At 33.1% G+C, this 21160-nt stretch overlaps 3 protein-coding genes and 1 long non-coding RNA gene across 6 annotated transcripts; 1 reads left to right on the plus strand and 3 right to left on the minus strand.

The window, feature by feature from the left end:
• Positions 1-1076: 1076 nt before the first annotated feature.
• On the minus strand, positions 1077-5405 carry LOC142556150 (two-component response regulator-like APRR1). The gene is made up of 6 exons (XM_075667444.1): positions 4427-5405; positions 4007-4168; positions 3787-3920; positions 3199-3366; positions 2650-2746; positions 1077-2272 (listed from the first exon to the last, which is right to left on the minus strand). The coding sequence occupies exons 1-6, from the start codon at positions 4557-4559 to the stop codon at positions 1593-1595; spliced, it is 1374 nt and encodes a 457-aa protein (XP_075523559.1). The 5' UTR covers positions 4560-5405; the 3' UTR covers positions 1077-1592.
• A 171-nt stretch (positions 5406-5576) lies between these two features.
• On the plus strand, positions 5577-7938 carry LOC142556149 (pentatricopeptide repeat-containing protein At1g74630). Its single transcript, XM_075667443.1, has one exon. The coding sequence runs from the start codon at positions 5592-5594 to the stop codon at positions 7521-7523; it is 1932 nt and encodes a 643-aa protein (XP_075523558.1). The 5' UTR covers positions 5577-5591; the 3' UTR covers positions 7524-7938.
• Positions 7939-10873: 2935 nt separating this feature from the next.
• Positions 10874-15697, minus strand: LOC142556754 (uncharacterized). Of its 3 annotated transcripts, none has more exons than XM_075668240.1 (9): positions 15512-15697; positions 15297-15395; positions 14954-15080; positions 14777-14845; positions 14425-14496; positions 14107-14178; positions 13691-13962; positions 13301-13418; positions 10874-10937 (listed from the first exon to the last, which is right to left on the minus strand). In XM_075668240.1, the coding sequence occupies exons 1-8, from the start codon at positions 15588-15590 to the stop codon at positions 13330-13332; spliced, it is 879 nt and encodes a 292-aa protein (XP_075524355.1). In that variant the 5' UTR covers positions 15591-15697; the 3' UTR covers positions 10874-10937; positions 13301-13329. The 3 variants fall into 3 exon arrangements, with proteins under 3 accessions (XP_075524355.1, XP_075524356.1, XP_075524354.1); XM_075668241.1 differs by having other exon boundaries at positions 10883-10943; positions 13327-13418; XM_075668239.1 differs by lacking the exon at positions 10874-10937 and having other exon boundaries at positions 13288-13418.
• Positions 15698-17560: 1863 nt separating this feature from the next.
• On the minus strand, positions 17561-18222 carry LOC142556755 (uncharacterized). Its single transcript, XR_012822676.1, has 2 exons — positions 18000-18222; positions 17561-17899 (listed from the first exon to the last, which is right to left on the minus strand). It is a non-coding gene; the product is annotated as an uncharacterized LOC142556755 (long non-coding RNA).
• Between the last annotated feature and the right edge of the window lie 2938 nt (positions 18223-21160).

The raw sequence follows: 21160 nt of genomic DNA on the forward strand, positions 1-21160 counted from the left end.
AAATAATATTTTTTTATGGATGACCCAAATAAGATATCGTCTCACAAAATACGACCCGTGAAATCGTTTCACGTAAGTTTTTGTCATTGTAATAAATAATAGTTGTCATAAATTTTTTTGTTTTTTTATGCTTGTACTGTATACATTATACATATATGTGAATATAAAGTGTGAGTTGGATCCCTTAGAAATTCCGCATTAGTAGATTACAATCGTTTGCGTAACAAATCAGTCGATGAAATCCTCGTCCGTCAAATACCAAGGAACACACAACACAACAACCACATCCTTACAAAGCACTTTATGTCTTCAATTCTTGCATGCTAATCGATGCTCCAACTCGACTATTAAATTATTAACGTTTGATGTAACAGACAAATAGTTTTGGATTCTAATAAGTTTTCTTCATCAATATAAACAAAGAATTTTCAAAACTAAAATTTAAATAAATAGCTATTTTTTCGCATTGTCCATCACGTTGAATTTCAACATATCAGATTATATACATATACATATATATATATCCGTTCTCGAAAATGTCAATGTTCCTTTAAAATTATTATTTTTTATTCAATTTTTAGTGGATTTCGAAATTTAAAATTTTATTTTAGTACAACATTTGAAAATGTAGTACAATTGCCGAATAGGAGTCCATCTCTTGTGATTTGAAGAATGGATCGGAATACATGCACCTAAAATTTGTGACACCAGTCGGCTAAAATTTTATTTAAAATTCGAAAAATTAACAGGTAATTTTTGTTTAGTTGAATTTTAACTAGATTCCTACAATCAAATGTAAGATTGAATTTTGACTCGAGAAAGTTAGGTTGATTTTTCTATTAAATTTGAATAAATAAATATATTAAAGTTCACGATGAACTCACAATTTCGAATTTATTGGACTTAATTTGATTTGTTGAGTGGAGGCTTTCTTGTGATATGAATCAGCTTAGGAAAGACAAGACTAGCCACTCGAGACATCAAAAAGGATACAAAAAATAAAAAAATTAATCCATACTGAAAATGCAGCCAAATTTTGATACCCGAAAATAGATATATGTATCATCAGGCCGTCAATAAAATGTCAATACAAGATTTGATCTCTTCAATCCGTATCCGAATGAATGTATCAAAAACCATCGAATCACAGTTAAAACTTAGGGAAAGATTCCACCTTACGGTAGCATAAAGTCAGTACCATTTGAAAATCCTGAAGCATTTATCATGACATCCAACTGAAGAACATTATGGAGATCATATGCTATCGACCTGCGTTACTAGTAAATTTGTTAAGCAAGAAGTCATTGAGTTGAACGCTTAATCTATAATGACAGTAGGAAGATAACATCAGAGTTATAATCTCCATGACTTGAAGTTTATTAGGGGAATACTGAAGCAACTTCCTAGGGTGAAAGACCCATACCGGCATTTTGATCTTCCTCATCAGATTCTTCCTCTTCTTCTTGATCATCTTCTGTTGAAGGAGGTTGTCCATTAAGATCCACGTTAACTTCATTCACTTTACTCACAAATTGGCCCCTTACACGAGGTCTACGTTCCGCAAGTTTTTTTCGATTGACATACCTGATCCTCTAGTCAAAACATCTCTCCTTGCGTTTCTGCCTGAATTTCATCAACGCTGTCTGCCTACGATCAACTTTGTGCAGCTTTCCTTCATTGGAGGCATTATTTTCATGTGCTGACCATCGTACTGGAATTTGACCAGGTTGTAGGCACATAAATGGATAAAAAGGATAAGATGGCATCCCGGGGATGTGAGCAGTGCATTGAGGAATATGATTGTAGTTGGACAATATGGTTGAATTAGCTTGGTTATGAACATCTGCTAGGTTTTTGTGATAGCTAGATCCTGGTGGCATCGTGGTTTGATTCATCACCCCAGAAATGTAGAAAGGATAGGCAGCCGTATGTTCTTGACAACCAGGGAAATCATTGGAATTGTCATTCTCCGAATGTATATCCGCCTTAGCAAACTCTTCCTGTGAGTTTGGTTGGGAAGCATCAAGTGAAATAACAGGATCCCCATCTCCTCGTGAACAGTTCTCCAGGGGATTTCGGGCATCATGTCTTTGGACTTCATCACCCAATATCGTAAGCTTCTCTACAATCTTCACATGCTCAGATGAAATCTCATTGGCAGAAGAAGACACCTGGATGTTGCTATTGGGCGTGCATGATTTGACATAGGTGAAAAAGGCTGAAGACCCGCCTATCTTAAGTTCATTTTTCTTTGGAAGTAACACAACTTGTCCTGGAAAATATTCAAGCGCATGATCAAATGTGCACCGCCATATGGGAGAAAAGAAAATTGAATAAACTGTTTTCCAAGATTTGCTGTTGAATTTTTGTAGAGTCAGCATGAACATCTAATTTCATTGTTTAAAAGCATTGTCGCATGTTCAGCAAAAAAATTCCACACATTTCTGAATAGATGTTGTAAATGTTAATATTAACAAAATATTGGTAATGAAGTTCTGGGACACGGTTCCAGAGTTCCAGATTCTGCTTCCAATGTCAACAGACACCTTACGTAAATAATTAAGCGTGTTTAACACTTTTAAAACACTATTGTGAACAGTTTTAACTTCAAATTAGTCAGCATTTGTATAAATCAAGTAAATCGTTCACCTCTTCTTCTGTCACTTATTCCTGGCACATCTGGCTGACACTCCGTAGGGGCTCTAGTCACGGTTTCCATTGGAGCAATAGCAGTGTTGATATTGGTCTGAATATACAGATGAGACACAACAACTGACAATGAAACAAAGGTTAGTTAAAAAACACCAAATCAGCAGGGAAGTAACTCTCAATTATTACTGGATATTGTCTCAACAACAAATAAATGTCATGGAGATTTTGTAATGATAAGATTTGTCTCCCTAAGACCAGTTGAGAAGTTCTAAGTTCCAAAAGAAACATAGAGTATTTGGCTACATGCTGGAATATAGCACCTGAGTGTAGAATTAGTTTCTTGCCTGAGAAGTTTAGCTGGCAGAATTTCTCAGGCCCTAGAGTTTCAGTTGCGACTCCCAGTTTTTTATTTTATGAATTTTCCCACGGCTTGCTTTTTTCTCAATATTGGTCCATGTTTTCATCACTCTACAGTTACCACTACCGATTTCTTTGCATCCATATTAATTTAATGTGTTAAAACATAGTCCTCCTGATGACACTGACCCTGCCTTCCTGATGTGTTGAAGCACAAGTTTCTGGGTTGGTACTCGTACGAGCCTTGTCATCCGTGTCATCCGAAAATAAAGTAGTGCCGTTGGTGTTACCATCACTTGGGTCTGATACAACTAGATCCGTATCATAATTTAAGATATTCTTCTCTGCTAGTCCAAGCTGTTGATGCAAAAACAAGTAGACGAAGAATTAGTTACATGAAGCTTAAGTAGAAAGTTATAGCACTCATTCCAGATCAATAATAAAACTTCGCCACATAAATTACGCACTATAGATAGAATCTATAAATGGGCCATGTGAAAGCTTTGCTTGAAGATAGTCTCTGGATAAGAAAATAATACAACTTCATGCACTCAAAAGAAGTGACAAACTAACATTATATGTGTTCTATCACAAGATCACATTTAAGTTGTCTGGTTTTTTGCATTGCTCTTTGCGCGTACATACCTCTCTCTCTCTCTCTCAAATATTAAAAATATAGAGAGCTATCCAGGCTACTCAAAGGAACATATCCCAACAATTAAACCAAAAACATGTATTGCACTGAAACTAGTGATGACATAAATACAAGGGACATGCCATTCGCCTTCTTCTCCACAAATGAGTCCACAAATTCAACAGCTCATTGATGCGCAATGGCTTTATAAGATAGTCAGCTGCTCCAAATTTTAGGCACTTGACAACAATGGGGACCTCATCTTGAGTTGACATCACTAGAAAGTCAATAAAGAATTACAATCTTGTGAGAATCTTCAAATTTTTAGACAAATGGAACAACGTAAGCAATAATTATACTTACTGATAACAGGGATACGACGCAACCCTCTGTCCCTCATGATGTGTTTTAACATTTTGAATCCTTTGGTCATAGGAAGGCCGACTTCAGAAAGAATTATATCTATCTCAGGCCCCTCCGCATTCAATGCATCAATTACCTGTCTGGGCGACCTTACAGAAGTCACTGAAAAACAACGGCCATGAACTTTTAGATTTAAATAAACCCAAATATCAGAAATGATGCAGGAAGAACTCCCAAAAAATGAAAGAGTTCTTCTAAAGGAAGCAATCAATTATTTGATCAAGCAGAGGTTCTAGATTCTATAACAAGTTAAAAATCACGTAAAAATATCTCAATACATAAATCAAGAGATTGATAAATTTCAAGTACATATAAAGAAATATAAAAAAAATACATGTAACGAAAAAATGAAAACAATACCTTGATAAGAACAATTACACAAAAGAGTAAGAACCACCCCTGCACTTTTCTCGTCATTGTCGCATAGCAAAATCCTCACTTTACTCCTATCAAAGAACCCATCCCCGCTCTTCCCTATCTCGCTATTCTCCATCAATGATCGAATATAGTTACAAAAGAAAAACCCAAAATTCAATAATAAAGATATTCCATCACCAAGCCACCAAGAAATTAACAGGTTACACTCCAAAAAATCCCTCCTTTAATTTAGAATCGAGTTTCATTCGCAAAAATATCCCATTACGCAGATCCTATGCTCGCTCAGAAACCCCCCAAGGATAAAAGCTCATAAATCTCCCAATCTTGAGACCCGAAAATGAAAACCAAGAGGCTTTTTCACGTTTAATGATTTCAATCCTTGAATTCCACTTGTAATAAGTTCGGTAAATAGAAAAATATTGTCCCCAAAATCCCACGTCACTGATTCATCTCAAGTTCGTAAGCAGCCATTCCGCTTGGCTTGTGTATGACTATCTCCAATACATCATCCAGATCAGATTCAGCCAATTCTTTCTCTTCAGCGGGTTGAGAGAGAAGGCTAGTGCGTGTGTTCTCTGAAGCCTGGAATAAATAACAGTGAAAACACAGCGATATTTTAATGGAGCTTTTTGTATCGATGATGATGAGTACTAAACTGCGGTCGATCGAAGCCGTTAAGATCTGTGAATCAATGGTGACAATCAAATGTTTGAGGATGACAGAATTGAAAAATGGTAGACGAAATACGTGGAAGGAGAGATAGAGAGGCGGCCACGCCAGCTGAAAGATTTTTAAAAAGGAAAAGCTTCGACACGGTAGATTCATTCTATATGTATTGAGGGGTCCAATATTCATCCTTTCCACCTTGTTTGTGCTCCTGCCCTACGCTTCTTGTTTCTTCGATTTCATATACACGTAGAAAGGGATGGCCAAGAAGTGGCCGATTTGCTTGAGAAAAGCGAAAAGTTTTGAAGACTGTATCTTTGTTATAGAGAAATTTTAGTTAATTCACGGAGAAGCGTTATATATGAAATGTTGAAAGGTACAATAAGCAAAAGTAATCATCTTTGGAAGAATTTAACGAGTAACATATTAGCAGAGTGGTTACCTCGAACAGTCTTACGAAAACCTGGGTGACGAGGTTGTGATGAACAGTGCAGAACAAATTTGTGTCTCGCTGCTGAATTGCTGCAAGACCCTCAAATCTCTCCAACAATTACACGCCCGCACCGTGAAAATCGGGATGGATTCCGACCCCTTTATAACCGGAAAATTCATACTCCACTGCTCGGTCAACCTTTCTGCCGCATTGGACTATTCTCGCCACCTCCTTCTCCATGCCGCGAACCCCGATGTGTTCATGTACAACACCCTCATTCGTGGTTTTTCTGATTCAGAGTTTCCTAAAAATTCGATCTTTACATTCATTCTCATGCTGAAGAATTTGGGAAACCCTCCTGACAGCTTCTCCTTTGCTTTCACTCTCAAAGCTGCGGCAAACATGCGGTGTTTTCGTTCAGGGATTCAGCTCCATTGCCAGTCTATGAAACGTGGGATCAATACCCATCTCTTTGTGGCAACTACATTGATCAGTTTGTATGCAGAATGTGGGTGTATTTTGTTTTCAAACAAAGTGTTCGATGAAATTGCTGACCCAAACGTTGTGTCATGGAATGCCATTTTGACAGCTTTCTTTAGGTGCGGTGATGTAAGAGGCGCAGAGAGATTGTTTAATTTGACGCCGTTACGAAACTCGGCTTCTTATAATTTGATGCTCGCTGCATATGCAAAAATGGGGGAGTTGGATTTGGCACGGAAGTTATTTGTGGACACGCCAATAAAGGATGATGTTTCTTGGAATACAATGATAGTGGGGTTTGCTCAAAACGGTTGTTTTGATGAAGCATTTAGATATTTCAAGGAATTGCAGAAGGTGGGGTTGAGGCCTAACGAGGTGAGTTTGACAGGAGCTTTATCTGCTTGTGCACAAGCGGGAGCGCTTGAATTCGCAAAGATATTACACGGTTTCATTGAGAAAGCAGGCTTTGTTTGGATTACAACGGTAAATAATGCACTAATAGATACTTATTCGAAGTGTGGGAGCATTGATATGGCTCGTCTAGTCTTCAAGAGGATGCCCGGTGAAAGGAGTATTGTCACCTGGACCTCGATGATAATAGGTCTTGCAATTCAAGGGCATGGTGAAGAGGCACTTAATCTTTTTAATCAAATGGAGGCATCTGGGATCAAACCAGATGGAATTGCATTTATTGTGATTCTTTATGCATGTAGTCATGCCGGTTTAGTGGAACAGGGCTGCAAAATTTTTGATAAAATGACCAATGTGTATAGGATTAAGCCTACAATCGAACATTACGGATGCATGGTTGATTTATATGGTCGGGCCGGTCAACTGGTGAAAGCTTATAACTTTGTATCTGAGATGCCAATTCCACCCAGTGCCATTATTTGGCGGACACTTCTTGGTGCATGTAGTTTTCATGATAATGTCAATTTGGCAGAGGAGGTCAAAAAAAGGCTGTCGGAGTTGGACCCTGAAAACTCTGGTGATCACATATTGTTGTCTAATATTTATGCAGTAGCAGGGCAGTGGACAGATGTCGCGAAGCTAAGAAGATCAATGGCTGAAGAAAAAATAAAGAAAACTCCTGGTTGGAGTATGATTGAAGTTGAGAAGGTCGTGTATACTTTTGTAGCTGGTGCCAAGCAGGATGATGTAACAACGGTGGCTCATAAGAAGTTAGAAGAGATCATGTTAAGACTAAGACTAGAGGGAAGTTACATTCCCAATGTTGTCAACTTTTTACACGATATTGAAGAGGAGGAAAAGGAAAATGCAGTTATTACTCACAGTGAGAAGTTGGCTGTTGCTTTTGGGATGACAAGATTGAGAGGGTGTGGCGTCTTGAGAATTGTGAAGAACTTGAGAGTATGCAAAGATTGTCACACTGTGATGAAACTGATTTCTAAAGTATACGAAGTGGAGATTGCATTGAGAGATAGGAGTCGATATCACTCTTTCAAGAACGGTGTTTGCTCGTGCAGAGATTACTGGTAAGCATTATGGTGTGATTCATGCCCTGACGGAAGGAAAATGATGCTTAGAAACTGGCAGTCTCGTAAATGTCAGGGCTTCAGATTAATCGTGGAGTGGCTTACAAAAGTGAAATGCTATCCACATAAGTTAACATACTAGACTTTTGGTTTTGGGCTGTGCTATTGAGCTTATCTATCATCTATTATTGAATAAAAATACAGTTTTACAGTTGTAAATACGTAAACCTACATAAATATGTATAGGGATATAAAAGTAAAAGTCCAAATTTGATTAGGGCTCAGAGTAAATACATATTTATATTATTGTGGCTTCATGTGTATTTCTACTATATGTCTTCAATTGCATTTAAGTGGGTCAACCCTTCACCCAATTGCACAATCATTGCTGTATTTCCACAATTACTACTGTATATAAAGACTATAGATCTATCATATACGTCACAATTTTTACTGTATATTATTGCTACTTAAAAAGACGTATTTTAGCAATTATTTTTCTGCACAAGAAATCAATAGAAAAAACAAATTCCTTACCATTTTGTGAACTATATGTATAATTGTCCATACCTTTATAAATTCTAAGCATAAAGTTTTAAGAATTATTATTTGGATTCATTCGGTGTATTTGCAGTTAATGGGTCATCTGTAAATATATTACTCCAAATGAATTATACGCTTTATTTATAAGACGATTTGAACACCAGATCTTATTAAACAAAACTCAGAATATCAAACATATTATTTGTGAACTGATGTTTGATGCTTTGTTTATGTTAATCTGTAAGAAAATAATGCCTTAATATATATATCATGGCAACGAAAGGGAATCCAGGAGAAAATAGATATAGAAACTCGGTTTCTATCTTTATTGCAGGCAGGTCCTTGTTTTTTCTGTGTGTTAGCAGCGTGGCAGAGAAGTGGATCGGTGAAGGGAGATAACATAGCCCTCGAAATCACCAAAAAAGCAGATGACTGTGGCATTGTATCCAATCTTGAGTTCGAAAGCCATCATGGTGAGGATGTGGAAAGATCGGGCGATTCAGTTTTGGACACAGTCCATAGTTGTTAGCTATGTGCCGCAACTATTAAAATGTGTTGTTTGGGTTCTTACATAGAAATATCTGGGTTACATCATTAGAGTGACAACAACTCAATCTCACAAACGAACAGCCATGTGTATATAGAAGGATGTAGCTGACAAAAATCTAGCGGTAATATTGGATCTCGGATTTGGATTTTGTTCTTTATTCATGATGATATAGAAGTGCTATATATAAACTTCTTCCATCTGTAGATTTTTTTTGAAAATTTGTCTAGTTGTTATTTGGTCCTCATCTAATATATTAACCTAATATTAATTAAATGTTTGTACAATACAAATTCTAAAAAGAAATGTTATATGTATAGTAACGATTACATGACATGATTACACAAAGAGACAGAGTCGGGACTAGATCGATATTAAGGGGGTCAATTGCATGCAAACATGAGAAAAATAAAATATTTATCATATATATATATATATAACAATAAAGTTTAAATATATTATATTTTCATCAAATAATATATCATTAATATTCGTCATCAAATAGTCCAAAATACATAATTACTTCCTGAATCTATTAAAATTTAGAACGTCTCTTGCATATCACGAAAATCATTTAAAAGTGAATATATATTTAATTTTTTTAGCAATCTGCTTCTCAATATAACAAGTAAACAGTGATCGTTAAGAAATTCATCTTTCGTCTTATTATGATACATAGTTTTAGTTATATTCATATCAGAAAAAGATTGTTTTGTGGTAACCGTAGAAACATAAGACGTCAAATTATTATTAAAATATTTTAGTGTTGTTAAACTTAAAATAAGTGCAATCCAATTTTTTTTCTTGAGGAGGTGAGGATCGGAGATATGTCAATGAGAATTTTATTTATTTAAATATGACTTATAATTTTAATAGAAAATAATGCTATCATTTTCAAGTTTTATCTTGCACCATCACGATTTTGATCCCGTATGTATCAAAAAAATTTAAAATTGGATTAGTTTTTTGATTTGGAAGTTGTAGCCTGTAAGCGAGATACAAGGGAGAGAATGTAAAAAAAAATTGAAGACCTTATATTATATGAAAATTATTGAAGTCGGCACTCAGAAGATTATGTTTTGTAGAATTGGTGCAAAACTATATTATTATATTAACTGGACTCTAGGACCTGCAACTTGTACAATAAAAACACTGAAGGCTATTTTTATTTTTTTGAGGCCAAATAAAATAATAATAAAATTTTATAATATAAACTAATTTAAAAAAAAAAGGTTGGGCGAACCCGGCCCCAATCATAACTTAATTCTAAAATTATTTCATCTTATTTAATAAAGTAAAAACTTATGTGAGACGGTTTCACGGGCCGTATTTTGTGAGACAGATCTCTTATTTTGGTCATCCATGAAAAAGTATTAATTTTTATGCTAAGAGTATTATTTTTTATTGTGAATATCGGTAGGATTGACCCGTCTCAAAGATAAAAATTAATGAGACCGTCTCACAAAAAACATACTCATTTAATAATATCTTCCACGATGGGAGAGGATGTAAGAATAAACGTTGACTTTTTTTATTGTTTAAAAAAGACTTGTTTTTCTTGGATATGAAGATGAACCCAAAGACAATAAACACGATCCCAAATAAAATATTTATGTAATATCTTGTTTGCATAAAATCCGTCGCACTTGTTTTAAATTCAATGATGATAAGACATGATACAATACCATATTAATGGCAGCCAAATTTTGTTAACTAAGCTCAAAGTATAAATAGTACAACTTAGGAAATTATCCTGTTACGTAGAAGTTCTTTGGCTAAACTTATTTAAAACAACTTATAATTTCTTACATCTTATAAATTATTTCAAGAGTTTATAAACCGTAAAGTCTTATTTTAAAAATAAATTGTTAAATTGTTTGAATGAACTTATTTTAAACAACTTAAAATATTAATGTGTTTGATATTATAAGATAGTTTTTGTCACCTCCTTCTTCTATATTTGACATGATTAATGATACTAATACTTATAATCAAAATAGGTTTTGAACGATATACCTATATTGTGAAGCAATTCAAACATGGGACATCAATTTGATGGTTTATAAAAAAATTTGGCATGATGTCCCTGTATTTTGTATAAGCCAACCACCCAAGAAACAATATCTATACATACATATATCATACTCAAACGTACACTGTATCGTTATACATATAATCATAAACGTCGTCAACTTGTTTCAAACCCTGACATAAATTCACTATAAATACATATGCGGAAGCTATACAATAAGACGTTCAGGTTCTTGTCGAGGTAAGACACGTCACAAGCATCTATTGACGAACCGACATCCTATGTATCTTCGCTACCTAATCCTGTAATACATGAGCTACGTGAGTTTATAAAACTCAATAAGTTGACACTTATACGTATCAATATGCATATAAAGAAACATACATATCAAGTAGTGATCAACAATGAATCTTTAAACAATGTCATATCATAACATATATTCATGTTCATTTTTGTACTTGAGCTTCATTAGTTGACATGTTCTACTGTGCTTGCTTTATTATATAGCTACTACTGTGTTGGACGTCAGGGAGTACCTTTGACAACCCCATGCCCCATGAACATATATTGGCCAATAGGTTTGGTAGACTTAAAATCACCTATGATGTCAACAAGCTCTATATCATATAAAAATCAGTCTTTTTCCTTTCATGTTCATGTTCATGTTCATGACATAGCACCTATCTTCAATATTCGTGAGTTTTTTTCATATTTAATACATAACAATATAATATGGTGCTATGTTTTCATCAATAAACATACTAACAATGTACATATAAAAATAATCAATTGCAAGCATTTGGAATTCATAATATTATTCATGTATTACATCAAGAACATGCCAACTTACTGTCTAAGCGTAAGAACACTGGTTTGAGACGATGTTTCTCGCTCCTATACTGTCAAATACACCAATTGTTCAGTTACTATGTCTATATTAGGTGAAAGTTACTCCTCATCTACATGTATAACAACTAAAAGAGATGAAAACTTACACCCTTAGGAAGTTCTTGTGATGGAGAACTAAATTTTTACTTCAAAATGATGAAGAAGAGGACGAAAGGAGCTTTTGGAGGAAGATTTCTTGGATTGCTTTCGAGTTATTTGCTGTTAAGAGCTTGAAAATGGTGGAAATCTTGGAAAAGTCGATAGTTATCTTTTCATATATAAGGCGGCGCTCGGGCGGTGATTTCTTACCGCTCGGGCGCGGAACTTTCGGCCCAAACTCTAAAAATATTATGCATTGGCACTCGGACGATCATTTTCTGCCGCTCGGGCAGTCATATCTTACCGCTCGGGCGCCAAGCATTATGTCCTGCACACTATTTTATCAAAGATCGCTCCAAACCGTTTCTTTCTTTCATAATCTGAAAAAGTGGTAAACATAAAAATTGTAGTCCTATGTCTTTGATTGCATCTCCAATCGGCCTCATGTCATTTGAAGGTTTGAGTAAAAAGTTATTCTTATTTTCCCAACATATGTCGGTGAAGAATGACGATACACACAACACACTTCGGGGCACTTTTGGCTTGTCTTCCACAATGATTTGGACAAAACCCAAAACATAAAAGCTGTAGCATTATATCTTAGCTTTCTAATGGTTGTGGCCTCACATAATTTGGATAAATATTTTAATCATTATGCGAAAACCCGTAAAAAACTGTCATATTTTCATCTCATTTCCTACCAACTTCCATTACACTACTTTTACCTATACATCTTAGACTATTTAGTCACATATTCATTCTCAGTACACTATTGACAATCTAGAATTTATATTCAATCTCAATATCGATACCTCATCCACATGTAAAACATAATGAGCTAAATAACTCATAATAAATGACATAAACGCATTATTATCATTTGTACGAGTAACCGGGCATTACAGTTTTATTGTGAAAATTACCAATATCTATAATATTATGAATTAATGTAATTAATTAATTATATATATATATATATATATATAGTTTTATATTTTTAATAATTTAAAAAAATTAATCTATTTTAAATTTATTTTTAGAAAATTTTATGTTTTTTTGGAGAAAAAGTATTTATTATTATTTTTAATGTGTATAAATAAATTATTGATTTTAAAAATATAGTTAATAATTTACTTAATAAAATAATAATTTTTTTTGTTTCTTATATCTTAAAAAAAGATAGAATAAAATAGTATTTTAAATTTGATAAAAAAAAAAGAAAAAAAAGAAGCAAAGTGATTAAGTGCAGATTTAAGAAGAAAATAGACATTTAAGGAGATATATAAGGATACTTTGGAGAAGTGAAATATAATAAAAATATTTTTTAAAAAGATGGTGGTGTATCCCAACATTTTTTAAAGCACCTTATTTTTACATCTTAGGCAAAAATTTGTGTGAGACGGTCTCACGAACCGTATTTTGTGAAACAGATCTCTTATTTGGATCATCCATGAAAAAATATTACTTTTTATGCTAAGAGTATTACTTTTTATTGTGAATATTGGTAGGGTTGACCCGCTCACAAATAAAGATTCGTGAGACCGCCTCATAAAAGACTTACTCTGCATCTTATAAGTTGATTAAAGTTTTTTCTACCAAATAAATTATGAGAGCTTATAAGCTTTAAAACACCCCTTAATATAAAACTGAAACCAAAATTAAAATATGGCACCAACATGTTATAGGATAAAAATCTACCGCTCATGGGCTTAGATTGGTTGGACGTGTATTCATTGGCATTTCCTCCATAGGAATATTGAGCTTTGGATTGCTTTGTTCGTGATTCGCCCCTGAAAATGTATAAATTTAGTAATACGGATCTTCGTGAGACGGATCAATCTTGCTCATATTTACAATAAAAAACAATATTTTTGGCATAAAAATAATATTTATTCATGGGTCACTTAAATAGAATATCTATCTCACAAAATTAACATTTGAGACCGTCTCACGTAAGTTTTTGTGTTGAAAACATTCATAAAAACCCTTCTATCATGAATCATTGTGTGTTTTTCAAGGTCTAAAATTAAAAAATCGATTTGGATTCCGAGTTTCTAGTTACCTTGTGCATTGGCAGCAGCAACGGCAGCTGCAACCTTGGCCTTGTGACGGAATATAGCGAAAATTCCGACGGCAATCCCGATGACACCCGATAATGAAACTACGATCCCCACTATGACAGGCGTTTTACTTTTCTTTCCGTACGTTGTGGGTGTATATACATAACCATCGCCTGAATAATTAGGTTGTGAGGTGGTCGTTGTCTTCGGAACAGCCTTGTTTATGCCCGATGGGCACGAATTCGATGCGTATAAGCCGTAGTTACCATCTAGGCTGCCATTACATATATATTATGTCGATACGTTACTTGTGAAAAAATAGTGAACCAGTAAATTCAAAATCTCTAATTTTACCATATCAAAAATACACACAGAGAGACGCACCTAAAAAAAAGGTTCTGATGGCGTACGTACGTACCTTAATTGTAAGTTCTTATTGCATGCTATTGAATCAGGAACTTGTCCAGTGAATAGATTGTTAGCCAAATTCCTATAATTAAAAAGAGAATAATAATGTAAACAAATTATCATAATAGACCAATCTCACCCACATTCGATCGACGAATCGAGATATTCTCAATCAGAACATTGGACGTACATAACTAATACAAGAGCTATATATTCCCATACACAAATTAAATATTCATAATCATGCATGTGGAAAATTAGTATGAAAATTAAAATGGGATCGGGATAATAATTTCGGAGATGACTAGGTATATATATCATAACTCACAGGTTTTGAAGGTTTGGGAAGTCCCCAAGAAATGAAGGAATGATTCCATAAAGGCTATTTTGCTGTAAATCTCTGCAATTAATCAACAAATGTAACCATTAAATTATATGGATTTTGGTAACAATATTTGACAATAATTATTTTTTAATGATGTAGGAAGCTGCGGTCGCTACCCTTCTGGGTACACCTTCGAATTAATGTAATAACATGCAAATCACACTAGTCGGGTAAATCACGTTAGACAAGTCATGTGCGATATATGCACCTGAGAAAATGTTGGCAGGGAAAATCTAACTCCTAAACATTAGTCAAACGTTCACCAACTTTTGGGAGCTCGACAATAATTACTTACATGGACTCAAGAGCATCCATAAAACTGAAGTCGGGAAGTGTCCCAAATAGCAATCTGCTCGCAAGATTCCTGTTTCATATTTATTTATGTCATGTGTGTGTGTGTGTCTATATATATATATATATATAACTTTCTTAAATTCGTCGTGAAAAGAATGAAATTTGCAATAGATCTTACAGCGCTATGACACGCGGTCGGGGATCGGAATTGCACTCTATCCATGACCACACTGGTGGAAAGCACGGGTCCTCGTTAGCTTCCTCCAGCAACGGATATTGGGTGAATAAATAGACCAATCCCAACACTAAAGTACAAAAAATAATCATCATATTAAATAATATACAGATATATGTAGTTACCTAAGGTTTCAATTAAAATCTCTATTTGAAATCAAGATAGTTAAATTAATTTAAACTATTTCAACCAAAAATTTTTTTATCAAAAAATAAAATAAAATCACAAATTAAGTAATACTGAATCTTAAATCCATTTGACTCAAAATTAGAATAACGACACCAACCGTCGGTTGAGTTAGTTTTGCCGGTGTAAGTACTGGTTGCATGAGAAACTACTCCCAATCTGAAAATTTCCCCACTATTCTTCTGCGAACTCCGTCTTCCTAATAGTTTATTTATTTTATGAAAAAAATGCCGAATTGCGTAAATATATATACATATATATAATCAATCCACAGAAAAATTAATGAAAATGGTATGCTGAAATTGAGTCAATCACCTGCATGAGCCGTTGTTATTAGCAAAAAGCTTGTAAGTGCTAATGCAGAGAGAAGAGTGGCCATGGCGGATTGGTACATACATGAACACTGCCTCAATTACTTATACATCAGACAAATAATATGGGAAGACGTTGACCGAACCTGTTCCCGGTTGGTTATTTGATGGAATCCACGCGGTTGCCTCATATTGTCAACTCTGGAGGTTTTTTTAAATCATACATTTATAATTTGTTAAAATAAAATAGACCCATTCTTTCACTATATCATTTTTCTTAATATATATATTTGACATGTTATCGTGCCGAAGGATTAGTCTTTTTTTAAAAAAAAATTTTTTTTGATTGATTGATATCTAAATTTATTAAAGTTGAAGACAATATAATAACCACCTAGGAATGACGCCAACTTTTTCTTCCAAGTTTACTCTTATATGATACTAATATTACACTTTTGTTTTTCGTTTGTTTTTTTTAAATTTCAACAAACACTTTTATTTTTATTTTTTTTATTTCAACGATTCAACTATCAATTTAGTCACTCCATAATTTGTCAAATTTCACTTTAGTCCATCGATAATGATAAAAAAAAGACTGTACACATATCGCGTGTGTAGAGTAACTAGTATGTATAGATAGATCTAAATAAAATACTTGCAACTTTTGTCTTAATTTCGGTTGACATTTTATTTGAAAAGTCTCAACGTATGCAGAAAAATCAAACTCGGATCTCGTGAAAAACTGCAAAATTGTCGGCCGGATTTTTTTAACCATATTTATCATTGTCAACCTTAAATTTTACTTTAATATTTCTGTAATATTACTATAAAAATTTTGTATTGTTTGCAAGTTTTTGGGAGTTAAGTTCTTCGAGATCACTTTTTTCTGCCATAAATGTTTTTTTTTTCATACTTATGTACGTATTCCACTTTGCCCAAATTTCTCAACAAAACTTATCGAATAGATCTCTTGTGATACGGTCTCACGAATCTTTATCTGTGAGACGGGTAAACCCTACCGATATTCACAATAAAAAGTAATATTTTTTATGGATGACCCAAATAAGAGATCCGTCTCACAAAATACGACATGTGTCATACAAGTTTTTGCCGATCCATTCAAATTAGTTTGAATAAGTTATGAGCTTTGCGCATATAACTCTGGCCACTAACTTTCTTTATAAGGCTTATACAGCACGGATTTGCGTAATTTTATCCCAAATAATATGTGAAGAAATAATATATATCAATGGATTTAATTTTGGGGCAATGTTTTCCACGAATAAGGAAATAAATATTGCATTAATTAGGTTTTTAATGATAAGTACGAATCTAGCTAGCTAGAATGGTCCTTCGTTTAATAAATTTCAATTATTATCTGAAAGATAATAATTGAAATATCAACTTACCGACAATAAATCATGTATATTGATAAATATAATATACAACAATAAAAACAGATAAAAATATATAATATATACATAATCTATATTACATGGAATTGTGAATGAGATAATGTGATGGATTCATCTACAAATTTGATTTAATTAACAACATTATAAAGGGATAATTAATTGAGTAGGTGTCTTGTAAGACGAGTCGAACCGATTAAGTCAAAAGTAATACTTTTAGTATAAATATAATATATATTTTTCATGAATTAGATCGAGTTGGAGATTCGTTTCACAAAATTAACTCATAAAATCATCTCACCGGAATTACATGTAATTAATACATACATGATCATATTGCTTAATTATGCTTCGAGTATGTACATCCAACCATCGAGCTATAAATTTATTTATTCCTCAAATTTGTCAAGAATGACAATATATTTTTTTGGTCGTCTCCAAGAGAAACTTTTTTATACATTCGAGATTCAATATTTGCCTCGTTATAATTTGGTCAAGATAGATGTCAAATATAACCAATGATATTACTAAAAATGTATATGTCATATCATAAAATATAAATATAAATACTCAAATATAACCAATTACTAGAAATTTATATATCATATAAATACATGCATATACTTTCTCCTGCTAACTAATTTTATAAAATAGAAAATTTTATTCCAAAAATACATGATTTATAATATATCAAATCTCATAAACTATATTCATAGGCCCTCCTCTGATCATATGTGCCGTTGGCAGACGTGAGGAAACCTCTGCATTATCCTCAAAAATCCATTTGTCTTAGCCTCCGTTTTAGGGTTTTATTTTTCAATTTCCCCCCTTATCGCTGGAGTAGGGTTAGTATTCGCATCAAGGCTCGTGATGTCTTCAGAAGCCAGAAGCATGGAAAGTTTGTCACTTAAACAGTCCACCTCTTTCTCCAGTTTCTTGATGTAATTGCATGTTTTCTTCAGAACTTTTGAGGCTGGCATCTATTATTAGTACAAGAATAATCATACAAACCAAAGACATCGTATCGATTTTTCGAAAAATCAAAGCAATGAAAACCAAAGAAGAAGAAATAGACATTACCCTTGTTTTGCTGCATCTCGAGCTTGAATCCGCGGGCAACAATGTTTGTAATTTCGAGATGAGATCGTTAGCCTCATCTTCTGTAAATCTTGAAACTTTGGCCTCCCTTCTGTTTAGCATAATATATATTCCTTGTATAATTAATTATTACATAAACTAGTATACTTTGGGATATATGAAAAAAAGACTTGACCCTTTTGGTTTTTGCTCACTAGCTAGCTGGGCATATATTGTTCAGGTTCTTGGAGAGTGACAAATGATACTCTTAAATAGGAAGCTAGTCACTTGTAAAGGCCACGAGTAGAAAATTAGACCACAACATTTAAGTGCATGACTTCGTTTTTCAACGCTTTTATTGTCTATTATTATTATTATATACAATAAAATTTAGTTTTTTTTTAAAATAATTGGATCAATTATTTAAAAAAAAAAAAAAAAGAAGAAGAGCCAACGGTATTTGGATCCAAGTTATTTACTGTAGGGACAAATTAGGGCCATATATTTATCTCAGCAGGAAGTACAATATTTTGTCTCTTTTGCCGAAGTTGCAGTCAAAAAAGGCCGATGTTGTATTAGTTTTTGTTGGGTTTCACTTCAACTATTAATTAATTAACTTTTCAAATGAATGAATGTGGTTAGAGCATTCACGTACCTAAATTATCTGCATAATAGAAGGTTAGAATAAAATTTTTAGGCAAAATTTTATGTGAGACGGTCTCACGGGTCGTATTTTATGAGACAGATATATTATTTGGGTCATCCATGAAAAAAGTATTACTTTTTATTGTGAATATCGGTATGATTGACCCGTCTTACAGATAAAGATTCGTGAGGCCGTCTCACAAGAGACATACTCTAAAATTTATGCTCTCTATGTTATTTTCAAGTCGACTTTCACTTGGTGGGATATCGAAGACTTGTTTTTGTCTTTATATTATTTTCTAGTATCCAAGTTCCTTGTATATCATTTGTCTGGCGAAATAACCCCTTTAACTACTAAAATTTTAATTAATTTGTTATTATGTATCTTTTCGGACAAAGTTTGTTTTACCGCTTTTCGAACAAAGTTAAATGTCTAAAATCCGATTTTTTTTAAATATTTTAAGCTCTCACCAAATACAAGGTGTATAAAAACGATCATTTATATCAGAATGACTTGTTACTCATGATATAACGTCGGATTTCGACTGATCTCTCGAATTCATTTGTAACAATTCTATCTCTCAATTCAATAAAACAAAATGGTGCTAGCATCCTATTTTATAAAAATCCGTTGTAAGATGAGATGAATAAATTAATATTAGTGAGACAAAATCCCAAATAACAAAAATTTTCCGAGCTGATTTTATTTACTAAATGTCAATATGCTGGCACGTATGGTGCTATAATTCGAAAATTGAATAAAAATGTGACATTTACTTGAAATATTTTCATAAAGGGTAAAATCAATCGAATCGCTTATAAAGCAGGGAATGATTTGATGCTTCGATATTTTCACTTGTCACTTCCTTTCTGGCATGAGAAGTTGGACAAAACAACGGGAAATTGACCTTCAGGTTCTCAGCCGTCGATTTTTTTTGTGTTCAATCCCTGGATACTTTTTTAATATCACATTTTCACATGAAGTGTACCACATTTTGTATGACATAGTAATACAATTTTGTGGGTAGAAAGTGAACCCAAAGAAATGTTTTGATTGAGGATTTTTCACCAACTTTCCCACAAAACAAGCGCCCATTAATTTATATTTTGTTTTCAATTCGTATATTGTTCATGGAGATTAAGTTTTAATAACTATAAGAATTAACAAAGAATTAACAAAGATTAAAATTATGTGCCTCAGAGTATTTGAGATCGACCCTTCAACTTCCTCGACCCCTGAGTGAACATTTTTTTTTGTCTCTATTAGCTAATATTTACTATAAAATAAATATAGAGAACACCTACTGTCAATTCTTGTTCGCCAACTTATTGTACTAAAGCTTGTGGATATTTTTCCATGCGATTTTAAAGATCATTTAATTGCAATAATGTTGGTTTTATAGATTATTGTCAGGCATAACTAAGATTATGTGACGTGAAATTTTAACTGTAAGAAACAATATTGTTGGCAACTTGATTGGAAAATGATTACACAAACATAATAATATACTGGTTATTCTGCACATACGATGCGTGTGTATAGTTTATTTTATCATTATCGATGAATTAACGTGAAATTTGACAAATTATGGAGGGACTAAATTGATGCATGAATTGTTGAAATAAAAATAAATAAAAAAAAGAGTATGTTGAAATTAAAACAAAAACAAAAAACAAAAGTGTAATATTAGTATCATGTAAGGGTAAAGTTGGAAGAAAATTTGGTGTCCCCTAGGTGGTTACTATCATGTCCTCACTCTTAATAAAATACTAGTAATTATGCACACGCGATGTGTATGTACAATTTTTTTATCATTATCGATGGACTAAAGTGTAATTTGACAATTTATGGAGTGACTAAATTGATATTTGAATTGTTAAAATAACAAAAATAAAAGTGTGTGTTGAAATTTAAAAAAAAAACAAACAAAATAACAAAAAACAAAAGTGTAATATTAGTATCGCATAAGGGTAAATTTGGAAGAAAAAATTGATGTCTTTTTAGGTAGTTACTATGATATGCTCAATCTTAATAAAATAGAATTGATAGAATAGATATAGAATATATATATAACAACGAGATTCAAATAGAATTGGGCATTGGATTCATTCACCCAAGAGACTACTTCCACAAATTTCGGGCAAGTGGCGGATGTGGGTTGATAAATGATTTGAGGGTTGAGATTTAGACATCTTAAAATTTATGTTTAAAAGTTTGATTTATTTCTTCCCCTCTATTACAAGAGTAGTAGGTTATTGAAAAATCATACTCGTGTTTGCATGTGCATTACGATTTTAATTATTTTAAAAATAAGAATGAAATTATCCGCTGTATTTGTAAAATAAAGAAAGTGCAACTCAACAAGAATTGACTTTTGTAATTGAATGATTTTTTTAAAAAATAAATCCTGTCACACTGATAGTAGATTTATAAAGTTTCTATGATCAGTGATATTGAGATATAAGAAATGAGGACCGATGCTTTTCCTCATTCCGAATATCCTTCATTATACACTCCG

Source organism: Primulina tabacum, chromosome 9, assembly GCF_025594145.1.
Source record: "Primulina tabacum isolate GXHZ01 chromosome 9, ASM2559414v2, whole genome shotgun sequence".
Taxonomy (NCBI): domain Eukaryota; kingdom Viridiplantae; phylum Streptophyta; class Magnoliopsida; order Lamiales; family Gesneriaceae; genus Primulina; species Primulina tabacum.